The 13,786-nt window shown below is 31.8% G+C and overlaps 1 protein-coding gene across 4 annotated transcripts; it reads right to left on the reverse strand.

The window, feature by feature from the left end:
* Positions 1–1,047: 1,047 nt before the first annotated feature.
* LOC141712837 (nuclear intron maturase 4, mitochondrial) lies at positions 1,048–11,140 on the reverse strand. Of its 4 annotated transcripts, none has more exons than XM_074515929.1 (4): positions 10,366–11,140; positions 7,777–10,148; positions 2,493–2,544; positions 1,048–1,917 (listed from the first exon to the last, which is right to left on the reverse strand). In XM_074515929.1, the coding sequence occupies exons 1-2, from the start codon at positions 10,469–10,471 to the stop codon at positions 7,840–7,842; spliced, it is 2,415 nt and encodes an 804-aa protein (XP_074372030.1). In that variant the 5' UTR covers positions 10,472–11,140; the 3' UTR covers positions 1,048–1,917; positions 2,493–2,544; positions 7,777–7,839. The 4 variants fall into 4 exon arrangements, with proteins under 4 accessions (XP_074372030.1, XP_074372029.1, XP_074372028.1 ...); XM_074515927.1 differs by lacking the exons at positions 1,048–1,917; positions 2,493–2,544 and adding an exon at positions 5,223–5,449 and having other exon boundaries at positions 10,366–10,615; positions 10,705–11,139; XM_074515928.1 differs by lacking the exon at positions 1,048–1,917 and having other exon boundaries at positions 1,955–2,544.
* Between the last annotated feature and the right edge of the window lie 2,646 nt (positions 11,141–13,786).

The following is a 13,786-nucleotide window of genomic DNA, read 5'->3' on the forward strand; positions in this document are numbered from 1 at the left end:
AATGAAGTAAGAATAAGAAAGAAGAAAAAAAATCATGGACTTAATCCTCACAGAAGACATCCTACAATTTTATAGTTTTCTTTAAATTTATTTAAATACTCATCAATTTCCTCCCTCTGTTTTTTAATATTTGACATTTTAACTTTTATTTTTAATTTTTGACGCTTTAACTTTTAGAACACGTCTTTAAGTGTTTTGACCGTATAGCTAAAATTAACAATTTTAAATTTTCTTTTTGTAAATAAAAATATATAACTAAAATTTTAATTCACAATAAAAAAAATTAAAATATAATTTAAAATATATTATCAAAGCACCTAAATATGTGTGTCAAATATTAAAAAACATAGGGGGTACTATATTTGATATAATAAATATATCAAAAAGATATATGACCATTTAACATAAGCCGAGAGATAAATATATAAATTTTGAATCAACAAAATATCTTTTAAAACCTGAAAATTAGTGTAACGCTTATATTTAATATGTAATGTTAGCTCTTGAATTTAAATACTAATCGAAGCTTTTTAAATTTTTAAACTAACAAAATATCTTTTAAAACCTGAAATTTAGTGTAAGGCTTGAAATTTAGGGTAACGTTTGTATTAAACATGTCTCTTGAATTTGGATACTAATCGAAGTCTTTTAAAATTATAATCTAACAAAATACCTTTTAAAATCTGAAATTTAGTGTAAAGCTTGTATTAAACATGTGACGTTAGCTCTGGAATTTGGATAACAATCAAAGCCTTTTAGACCAATGTCTTAATCTGTGTTGATAAAGTGTAAAAGATCCTATGCTTACAATTCTCTTCACGGGCTCTACTATATTTGACCCTTATTATCTCAAAGTAGTGGCCTTAAATGCACCTTAAGAAATACAACTATTTCTAATTTATATTTTTTTTAATAAATACAGGCATTAATTATTCTGTTTCAACTATGAAATTAAGGGCTATAATCATTTACCAATCTCAATCACCTGACTATTACACTCTAATTATTAGTTTTATCATTTTCATTAATCATTATACTCCTGTTTACTATAAATATGTGGTTGAAACTAGATTGGTGGGTAGGGTAAAAATAATTTATATGATATTTAAATGATGGCCTACTTTATAGTTTATATATATATTATTCTTTATCCAGAGATGTCACTTGGCTGATCACATGAAGACTAAACAGAGTGGGTATCAAATGAAGATTGCTAGGTTACAGTTACACTGTGAATAGTCCACATACTAATAAATAACAATATTATGCGGTTGTAATCACCCTAGGCCTTGTACTTGGTTCACAACCAGAGACATAGCTTCGGTGAGAAACTTGAGAACAATTATTCTACAATTTTTGAAATGGAGTTTTAAAACACACAAAATAATGTGTTCTAAATTACAGAACAAGAGTTCTCGCGATTCTGTCGATCATACGTATACCCCCAATACGCCTTTGTTCTGTGTAGCGTAACATCTTCACAGTCTCACTTGGTACAGGTAAAATAGTAGAGGTAAAATCAAACATGAGTGCTGAATGTCATGCAATGAATCTAAATTGTGGATGAGAATTGTAGAGAGAGATTTCCTGTACCCGAAAACTAGAAACTGAGAAAGGTTTCATTTCAAACAATCAGTATACGCAGGGTTGATTGAGAAGTTTTGTTTGTCACTATGCATAATATAATGTGGGTTTGCAACACCCGTGAACTTTTGCTTATTTTTGCTGTGTGCCTGCCTTGTTCTAGGTCCCACTACTGTTTGGTTTCTCCTATTGATACGCCCAATGCCATCCATACATATATTTATCAGGTTGATCAAAACAAAACTTCAACCCGTGACATCAATTTTCTTTCTTCTTCTTTTCCTTCTCACTTTGATGGTTGAGTGACTTGGGTAGGTTGGGCCTCATAATCATCTACAAGATGCAGGTCAATGTCCTTACAGCACCCATCTTTTTACATTATTTAACCTCACTCTATGTAGCCGCCTATATTACATAATTATCTAAAGGACTCGTAGGATGGGTGATAGAATTACACAAGGCTTATACACAATTATGCTAATTCACATATTTTAACTGGAGTTTTAAGCCTTACCCGATCAGAATTAAGGAACCCTATGTCGACTGCGATACACTGTTCAATCACGCCAACAAGAGTAAAAATTTTAAGCGTATTTATCATCCTCATTAATACAAGTACTTTTTGGAAGAATAATATGTAGGTTCTAGATACAAGTATAGACTAGAATTACTCCAATCGCAAGGAATATTATGCTGCCCTTTGCATGAGTGAAAATAGAATTTAATTCAGTAGTATATAGTAAGTCTAGTGATAGTCATTTAATTAGTGTATCAAAATATAATTTTTTTAAGCCAATTCTGTGGTACAGGACTCTAAGTAAAAAAAAATGCAAGTGACAGGATGTATTGTAGTCATAACCCCTTAATTACTATATATAAATTAAGACATGCTAATAATTAGATCTAACCTTTTCTTTAATCCATGTTAAGCCAAACTTCCATATGGGATAAAGGCTGTTCCTGTATAACATCAATACAGACAGATAGATTCAAGTGAGAAGTGAGCTAACTGTATCTCAACTATAGAATATTGCAGAGTGGAAAATTAGGGAAGTACAACTACAGTATATAGATTAACTTATTATGTACTGTATTAAGGTTGGCACTTTGTGTTCTTATAATTGCAATTTGTAATAATACTAGACAACTTTTTCTTTTTATATTGTGGTTGACTTGATTGGTCCCTGTGAGGTTAAAAGGATTAGTAGAATATCTCTTAACATATTCTGATATTCAATTATTTGATTCAACTTGTGTTAAAAAAATGTTTCAAGTAAATAGTATTATATGACATTTGTCATTATCTAATAATTTGGATAAATTAAGTATTAAAATTTTCAATATGTGCTATCTTTCAGCAAAATATAATATCACTTCTTTTAAACGCAAGAATAATAACAGCAAGAGTATCATTGATAGCCTAGCAGCGACAAGGTTCATTTTCCCCTTTGCCATTGAAGGTCATGGACTGAACACTTGCTACTCAGTTCCCCCCCCCCCCCCCATACTTAAAAATATAATAAATAGAGAATTCGTTCGTTATCTTCTAGGCACTTCTTGACGAGCAAAACCATTATCAACATTCAACCCAGAGGTTCACATAAAGCTACAACAAGTGATTTTCCCATGCATGCAGCTTTACACTAAACTGGTACTTTTGCTACAAATATTATGGACCACAAAAACACCATCAGTAAGTCATAAGTAAGCCCGGTGAAGGCAGAAAAGAGGTCTGTTACAGGTTTCCTTCACTGGTTACGCTATAAAGCTGCCTTGCCTGGAAGAAGCTGAAAACAATCTAGCAGATATACATGACCAAGGATCGCCAAACAGAAATAAAGATACAGAGATAGATGTAGTTGCTAAAGCTGTATATCCTCTGTCATCCCGCTATGACATCACTACTGGTAATTTTGAAATATAATTTATATGCAACATTCTTTGCTTTTAAATTCCATATGCACCATTATCGGTAGGTATTATTGACTATTAAGTGAATGCAATAACCTGGATCTAATGGTGGTTATATGACAATGTTGAAGAGACTTAATGAAATCTTTCTATGGATTTTCAAACTTCCTATCACCCAAAATATCATTTTTGAAATGTACAAATGAATTTAATTAATTAATGTACAATTTTAATGACTTTACTGTTTCAGGAAGGATCATGTCAACTGTCAAGGGTGGGAGATCAAAGTTTATTATAAACTTTTACGAAGAAGGAAGTAGTGAAGTACTAAAGCACAATATTTAAAAGTTGTGGCATTTAGAATTTAGACATTTATGTAATCTGTAAAATGTACTTTTGCATTTATGCAGTCTATGGTTTTCTAACACTAGGACAAAAAAAGGTATACTAAAAACTACAATATTAGTTTTAATATTTTTGTGATCGGTTAAAGAGGTCATAACTGACATATATTGTTGAAGTTGGTTGGTGATGTCATTTTTGATTAGTTATAAGAAATACCAAATTACATATGCAACAATTTGTTATTCTTCAAGAATATGTTGAAGTGATCTACATCACGTCACGGTCCCCCGAACAAGATGTAACTTGATGACTTACTCATTAACCCCATCACATTGCAATTAATTACAACGTTGCAAGTCATGCCATTGGGCACACATTGTATGACGGGTCTGACATGACACACAGCTAACAAGAATCATTTTAAAGATATTATCTTTTAGATGTATCATCATTAGCCATGCTATATAACCTTGATGCTGGTAGATCTTGACGCAATAGGTTCAGTGTTAGTCCCTGTGTTTTTTTTTCAATTCCTCATGCTTGAAGTAACTATAGTACCAATATGATCCGCTATTCTACAGTAACTATATAAAGTATAGTCATCCTGACATTTTACATTGATAACATCTAACAATATCGATGATAATGAAAATGTGAATAAAGGGCGATGATGAATCTCAAAGAAATATTATTATTTCATTATTCTTCGTTCCTAAACACTAACAATAGATGATCTTCTAAATGAAATTAGGTTATGTTTGTTTCGGGGGATTATAATCCCGGGATAATAATCTAGGGAAAATAATCCCATTGTTATTAATCCTAGTATCTTATCCTATGTTTATTATAATGTATTAAGTGTAGGATTGGACTATAAGTGATGCAGGATAAGAATTGATAAACAAATAAGCAATCAAAGATTTATTGATAAGTAATGAATTATATGATTCCCAAAAATAATTAATCAATATTATTCCCAAGAAAAATGTATAAACAATGCTTGGATAATATATGGGGGATTACAATGCTTATTATACCGGGAATAGAAGCCCTAATATAATGGACTAGGTCCCGTAAACAATTAGGCTTTATTAAAATAAACTACTTAATTGTTAAACTCTTATCCCCACGCATAAAACAAATACATAAATACATAATTTATCTCTACACTAACAAATATAAACTAATTATTTATATATATTAATTCTTTATTTACGTTCCTCATCACTAAGTCTATAATTCTTTAATATTTTATCTCATGTTTGTTTTGAAGGATAATCATGGGATTGGACTATTATTCTTTAAATTTTCCAATCCTATGTTTGTTTTACTTGGGATTACAGTGAGTGGATTAAAATCTTTTAAAAAATAACTTGTTAGAGTTGATTAAATAATACTTCCTTTAACCAAGTATTAGATAGGATTATAATCATATGCCTTACTCCAACAAAACAAACATAAAATCAGATAATTTAAAGGACTAGAACATTGATAAAAGGAACGCGGAACGTAGTAGCAAATCATGATCCAGGTCGTCCATCCAGGAACACAGTTCGTTTCCGATCAGATCGTCACCAAGTCATGCTCCGTTTTGTATTTTCCAGCGAACCTGAAAAATCCGGTGAACTAGCTCCGTAATAAAGAAAACAAAAAGCAGATTTAAACAAAGTTGATTGTGTGAAAATATGAAGAACGAAGAAAAAGACGAAGAAGAGAAAGAGGGAAAAGATGAAGGAGAAGAGAGAAGGGTGCTATGCCTTGATTAATGAGAATAATGGACAACTGTGCCTTAGTTACTGTGATAGAAAATAGACTATATTATTGTTATTTGACTCATCTATATGTATATTTCAATTTAAATTAATTGTAACTTTTTCTCGTTTTAATTGTACTTGTCTTTATTACAAAATAAACAATCAAAATTAAACTCACAATATTAATTACAATTTTTTTTTATAAAATAGGTAAAAAAATCTAAACATTTATTTTAATTTTACATATCTTTTATGTTAGAAAAGATTATATAATTATTCTTTAAAAAAGTGAAAAATCGTCGCCAAATGTTTTATCGTCCCCGAACGTTCCATCGCACTGAGTTCACTCATTGTAACGATCCTCGTATTCGTTTTCGTACCAGGTATCGAATCGAACTGTGTTCCGTGTAACATTGGAATAGAATCCTTGGATCATTCTCAAATAAACTTTTACACAAAAACACGGGGACTTGAAAGATTAAGGATATATTCATATCCTATATTTAATATTATGAACCAAACATGGCCTTTAGTGTTAACATATGACGTACACCTGATATTTACAATTGGTATAACTAGAATTTTTTAGCATGCAATTGTAAATTTTAAGAAAATTCCGTTTCAAAATATTAGGACCCATTATGGGTATCACATAGTAAGGTAAAAGAAATTGGTATTAAATGTTGAACCTAGCATGAGGGTGATAATTGATAATTAACTATTGCGATAGTTTTAATGTCGAGGAAAGATAATTTACAAATATCGATAAATTGTTCAATTCTACTTCCAGCTTCTTGTTAAATCTGTAGACACTGAGCATCAAAATACTCTATATCACACTTGTTTTCAACTTTACCCTAGTTAATTTTGAATTCTTTGTCCATTGTTTTTAATTAGGTAAATTACGTATGTTTCGATGCATTAGATTTTCAAAACTTTGGGGAGATGGTAGTGACGATTTAGATCCATCGGAAAAGGTGGACTCAAGCAAGACACGTGATGTTAAAACAAAACCTTTGCTTGTAGTGGTAGTAATTGATTACAAAGATTTAAATACTAACACAAACATGCCTACATTAAGGCTCAACTCCTCAATTTTTTGCGACCAAGAGAAGAGTGGTAACACTAGTCTACAATGTCATATATAATAAAACACTATCTATGTTATATTTATACATGACTGAGTTTATTTTCGGTTAAATTATTTGTTTTAAGTTTTTAATTTATAACTTATAATTCTTCATTAAAATATTATGTTCATACAACACATCACATTAATTTATATTTGATATTATTAAATCAGTTATTTTTTTCATTTATAAGTTTTAACTATTTATTTATCAAATGACCCGTACATATTAAATTATTATACACACATAACACAACTATATTTACATTAATATGTATTTTATCAAACAAATCACTTTCTAAGTTTTTTAAAGGGAATGTTTAAGTGAATTGGTTTAAAGACAATAAAAAATATTAGTCATAGTTTATCTTTCCTTAAAAAATGGTAATTTTTTAATAAATATGTCAGTCTTATAGTAAAATATAATCAAACTAAACACATAATTTTAGATGGGATATTTTAACTTCCACTGTACTTAATGCCGAGTCCATGCTGCGCATGAGGGGAAATGGGGCATGAGGGGAAATGGGGCATGGAAGTAGCATCCCTAGTAGGCTGACAATATATCTTCATCTTTTCATCATTTACATGCTATTGGATGGCATTTTTTGTGAACATTTGGTAATTACTGTAATGGCAGCTTAAGTTTTCACAACAAATAAATTTCACTAATACTATATTGTTTGCATTTAATTTTTTATTATTGAGCAAAAATATTAAGCTCATATACATTTATGAATTTTTACTCGACTATTGAGTTGAAGATATAGTTTCCTAATATGGTTTATGTGCTGAAACAGTTTATAATTTTCACTGCTGTAACCGATCATACTTAGTTACTACTAGTGTGATCCCGGAGGTATGTTTGGTCATATAGCTATAGAAGACATCTAAAGGTAAGATGTGTGCAATGAGGTCATGGGGATTAGCAGAGATTATAGCACTAACTACTTATAGAATAATAAATTCTGTAGAAAGACGAAAGGTCATAGGTTCACACATATATTTCTTATCATCAAACAATCTCTTTTAAGAACTTGTATGCTTACATACCTCACACTGCGCTCCATGTGCAAATCAGCTACTTGTGTATAGAAATATAGAGTACTCTGCAGCTCATCTCCAAGCGCCAAAGTCAATCGAACTGAGAGAGATGTGACCTAGATACAAATCTTTCACGTGCTGCTTACATAACCCAATTCGCCTTCTATTTAAGCTGGGATGGATGCATGTTGCAAACCCTGTTTTCCAACTTGGAAATTTTTGTCTTTCCATTATATGTAGAGAGTAAACACATGGTGCAGCAGCTGTGCAACCCATAACAAAACAACAGCAATTCCTTGATTGACTTACCATTCTTGTTAAAGATAGTACACACAAGCCACTAAAAGATATACCATACATTAGTGCCTCGTCATAATTGGGTTGCTGCGCTTCAGATGATCCACTTAATATCTCATCTTCTATTTCCTGGGTTGACGGAAGTCTACTAAGTTCTGAATTAAACTGTTTCTCTATCTGACTTTCGTGTATTCTATACTTTGCTGCCAGTGTTCGAATGCATGACTTCCGCACAAGATCTGAAACTATGATTTTGATTTTACCGAAGTCATCACACTCACCAAACCATCTATCCCACCGAGAAGCTAAGCCAGAAAACCAGTCAATAATCTGGTCGTTATCTTGTAAGATGAGTGCATGACATGAACGTGCATGCCCTTTGGAGTTTGTCAAACCATATCTTATGAGACGCTTCTTTATGAGATTTACTGGAGTATATATCTTTGTCATATAGGGAGATTTAACAGAACTTGATTCGGGCAAGAGGGCGGCAGTTGCTGCTGTTTCAGAAGCTATGTACTCTTCTGCCTTCTTCTGGAATGCATAGAAAGAGTTCAGTAATTCTTGAGGAAGAGCTGGTTCAGCTATGAATTTTGATAATACAGATTCTACGCTAACTTCAGATTTGGCATTTACATTCTGCATCCAAATCTTTAGCAAGGCTTTGTACCAGTGATCAGATTCCATCCCAGCTTTACGAAAGTGTGAAATCCGATTTAACACAGAAGAAGGGTCAGCTAGATGTTTGATCTCGGATTCTTTGACTTTTTTCAATCCATGAGCCAGCCATTTCTTGCCGATCCTGATCGTACCAAAATTCCAAGACTCTTGTTTCTGTAAAGCAAACAACCTGACCTTGTCCTTTAATTTGTGAACTGTTCTTATTGCAGGATTCTCTTTCATACTTCTTTTAACCATAGTACCAAGAAATTGAACACCTCTTGCACCATTACAAGGATATACATCAGTACAATTATCAACATCCATGTGGAGTGAATTGTGGAGGAAGCATTGAATTTCAGACTTGAAAGCACTGGCAGCTTCTTTCGGACCAGAGATAGCTATAAAGATCTCATCCATGAAGCGACAGCAATGTATCCTCACATTTGAGTTTAAATCAGCAGACTGGATACTATTACCATCTATCTGTTTCCTAAACCAGCTTCTCAATTTTGAGTTTGATAAATGCTGGCCAGTGTGAGGACCAGTACCAAAAGCCTCATATCTCATTGAAAGCCTGTACACTTCAGAGTCAAAAAGGTCGAGATAAATATTCATTAATATTGGGGACAATAACCCTTCTTGCGGGAGACCATGCCCCTTAGGGAAACCACCGAAATTTAAATTAAGGACATGAGCATCAAACATGCTTCTGATGATAGCATACAAAGTAGAGTCTTCAATTTTAGTTTCCATGGTTGCGATAAGTTTAGAGAGGACACAAGCATCGAGCTGCTTGTATACAAGCAAGGTGAACCACCAATCAGGATTAGATACTTCTTTACGAATGTACTTCAAGGCTGAAAAGTGACCCCTTCCACTCCTACAACCATGTGAGGTCTTAGAGAAGTAAGGCCTGAACACAACTTCTAATGCTATTCTAATGGCTTCTTGGACAACCTTCAACTTTAAATTTGGAAGGACAAGGACTTCCTTACCTGGTCCTCTTGTCGAGATAGAGAATGTATTAGCACCTACATCAAATTTTCCATAAGCAAGCTCTTCTGCCAATTCTTTCAATGGGAATTTATCGCACTCTAGTTCTAAATTAACATTTGAGCTTACCCTGATGCTATTATAAGCATCAAACAGAGTTTTTGGATCAGCAATCACTTTGACCATAAGGTCATAATATTTCCCATCCACATATTGTTCTTTGACCCTTCTTTTGATACAATGTTCAAAATGTCTCTTTAATTCCATCCGCGTTCTAGGTTTTCTTTCATTTTGATTAGATGATTCCTCTAGTAAACCAGCTAGGTTCTTCGCCAAATTAATTTTACCTGTTACATTTTTATTGCCAGTGCTAACGGCTGCCACAGTCGAATGAACTGAACAACATTTAAGTTTTCTTATCAGCCTCCCTGCAGCAAAAATAATAAATAGTCACTACCTTCAATGGTAAAATTAACAACAATTCAATCTAATATTTCCTAACAACATAAGAAATAAATCTATTCCAACAGATTATACGAACCATCAAACGATATATACACATTTCTGTATAAATATCACATGAATCATAAATATATTCTGAAGTGGGAATCTACAGTAACTTAGTAAACCATCAAAACAATATACCTACACGAAGAGCTGAAGAATCAAGACAGACAACACTCCAGGCTTCCACAGCATACAACTTCGGCAGGAATCTCCTTAAATCAATTCTTAAACCTGCAAACAGCATTTCCTTCGCAAATCACAAATTATAAACCTTCATTCACCTCTCATTTCATCAACAGATTCACTTGAAAACAAAACAAACCCGACAACTGCAAAGCCAAATTGGCAAAACCCAGTGCGCACCCGAAGGGTAGCGGCTGCGGGTTACCTACGATAAAAAAATAAAAAAAAATGGCAAAACCCAAAACAAGGAGAAAGAAAACAATTTAAGTCTATAAAATGAATAATGCAGTCAACCCAGTTGGGAAAGAGAGAGAACAAAGCCAACGATTTCTCAGAAGCATTTCAACAAACAGCTTGTAAGCATGATAACTGAGTTCTTTTAAATAGCTACTTTTAACGCTGGGAGTTAAAACACACAAAGCTGATCAAAAGCACAAAGTGGAGTTGACTGTGAGTAGCTAATTTCAATTTTCAATGAACTACAGAGGTTTATGTGTTCGCGCGGGAATTTGCAGGTGGGGAATTAAAATTTAAAATCAACCATTTGTATTTTTCACGTTGATAAATCATGGATGAATATATATTATTGGATCATTATTTGGCAGGCTGGAATGGGCTTGTGTAATGTAATTAATGTGCACTCTATTTATAAGCCCATGAAAATGCAAACAGCATTAATATAGTAATGTAATGCCGTTTGCATGCCTGCAGTTTGCACTTTGCATGCTGGATTATTTAGAATACTTTACTTTAAAATTTATTTATATGCTATTGATTTTTACTATTGATGCTTTAATTTGGTAAAAACGATATAAAGAAACACAACGAAATGGATATTTTTCTGAAGCGTAATAAAAAGTGTAACTTTAATGTCATGGGTCAGGGTCGTGACAATCATTTATAAGGTATATTTTATTTGATAAATCATTTCTGAACCATTAGATGAACAATTCAACGATCTTTAAAAAATAATTGTCCTATTCACGCTTTTTTACGCGGAATAACATTGTACCGTGATTAAAAAGTGTGGAATGTTAAGTCGAACCCTGCAAAAAAAACACCGTTTGACTGGGTACCGTAAAAACCCCATATTGAACTTGTTTCTTACCCATAACCCGATTTCAAAATCCTAAACAGTGTGTGGGCGAATTGAACGGCGATTTTTTGTGTGATTTTGGTATACCGGACAGATTTGACACCGATTTGAAGCCGCAAAACCGATTCTCCAGTCAACATCAGTCGATTCTTCAGTTCTAAAGTCCGTTTTCTATCCCCTAATTTTATCAATTTTGTATGTATAGTTAGGATTAGGGTTAGGGTTTATACGATTCATATCAATTTCATATATATAGTTAGGGTTAGGGTTTACGATATCAGTGTTTCAAGATCAGAGCTTGTAATGCGGCTGGTACAATCATATTACTCTTCATGTTTGTGTATTTAGTGAGTTAATTGTTGAATTCGACAGGATCCAATCCATTATTTATGGCCCATCAGGTATTATTTATTAATCATCTAAAATAAGTCTTGAGCCTAATTAATAGTTAAATATATATAAATAACACTTAATATATATTTAATTAATACATCCAATATATATCTAATTGGATATATATAATGGCTTAAGTACCCAAACCCATAACTTTGATGGATGGCTATGAATTTAGCCCATTAGGGTTGGTCATATTATTCCCTTTATATAATAAACCTTATGTTAGAACAGAACGCGACGTTTTCTCATAATATTCAGAAAATACACATACATCATTGTTACGTATAGAGAAAAATAGTGAAGATCAAATCCCTCAAGTGCTCAAGCTCTTCGCTCTCTCTCAAGATCATCAATGGCATCTTTTGATGCAAGTACGCTTCCTCTATTAATGTAGACTCATAGTTTTGATCAGGAAATGCATGTATCTATACTATACTATAATAACCGGAATAGCCTATAATTCGTAGTTTGGTTGACCCCTTATTTTGGTTATCCCTTTCCATCACGGTCGTCCGATCTTATTCATCAAATAATCACAGTCGTTAGATCCAAATACTAAAAAAATACACTCCACAAGTTTTCAGGTTCGAACCTCGTTAACAATATTTATATTATTATTTATAAGGATACATATAAGTTTTCATGTTCGAATTTCAACAACAACAAATATTTACATTATATTTATGAATAAGATCTCATCAAACATATACTATTTATACTATTTGAACTTAACTTGAAATTATACACAATGAAACTATAATTATATAAACATTATTTAATTATTTAATTAATTATATAGAATTTTAAAAATATATATATAAATAAATATTAACCAAGACTCGTGCATTGCACGGGCCGTAAGCTAGTATATATTAAGTCATATTTATATACATATTTTAGTCTAACAACAGGTATCCAAGTCGACTCCTCGATTGATTCTTTGAGTGTACTGATTATTGAGTTCTCTATGATACTTTGTATATACGAATTAATGTTTTATTTAACACGTGTGTATGATATTCAGCCGATTCAGTCTAATATCTTGAATGTGCGATCTTCAAAGTTATTTTTATGTTAAAGTTTTGATAGTATTTAACATATGCTAGATTCGGTGATTATTTAGCATGCTTAATATTTGATTTATATATTTTTTATATTATACACCAGTAGGCTTCAATGGGTAAACATGCAAGTCAATTATGTTTAAGTTCATGTGATCATGATAATAATGTATATATTAATGGATAACATGTGTCGGTGATTGTCATGCATACCCTGAAGTCATAATCTAGAAATTTTATTATATTGATGATAATCCATGTACATTACTAATGTCCGATTATTATCTAACTTGACATATAGATACCATTTACATGATTTTACTATATGATTGCGTATAATTGATTATAATTATAGAGCTTATAATTGAATGAGCATGTTCCGGTAAAAAAAGTTTTTGTTCGATAATTATATGTCTCGATCTCGGGAATTATGGTTTGAATAATTGTTGTAATTTTTAAAATAATTAATTTTTATTTATTGGGATATATATGATTAAATAAATATTAGTCCCTCATTAGATTATTTTTAAATTTAATTTATGGGCTAATGTAGTGATTTTCTTGATTATTAAAGTTTAGATGGACCAACGAAAATCTTTTACTTTAATTATTTGAGATAATGGTAAAATCAATGTATAAATCGGCCCAACGGAAGATTTATATATTGACTTTGTAAACAGAATTTTAAAGTTCAATTTGTAGGATTTAAATTATTTTATATCCAACGGTGATATAATTTATTACTTTTTGTAATTTTATGCATAATGATAAACTAATTTAATATTAGTAATCGGCCCAACGGGAGATTTTAATATTATAAATT

This window comes from Apium graveolens, chromosome 3, assembly GCF_009905375.1.
Source record: "Apium graveolens cultivar Ventura chromosome 3, ASM990537v1, whole genome shotgun sequence".
Classification (NCBI taxonomy): Eukaryota; Viridiplantae; Streptophyta; class Magnoliopsida; order Apiales; family Apiaceae; genus Apium; species Apium graveolens.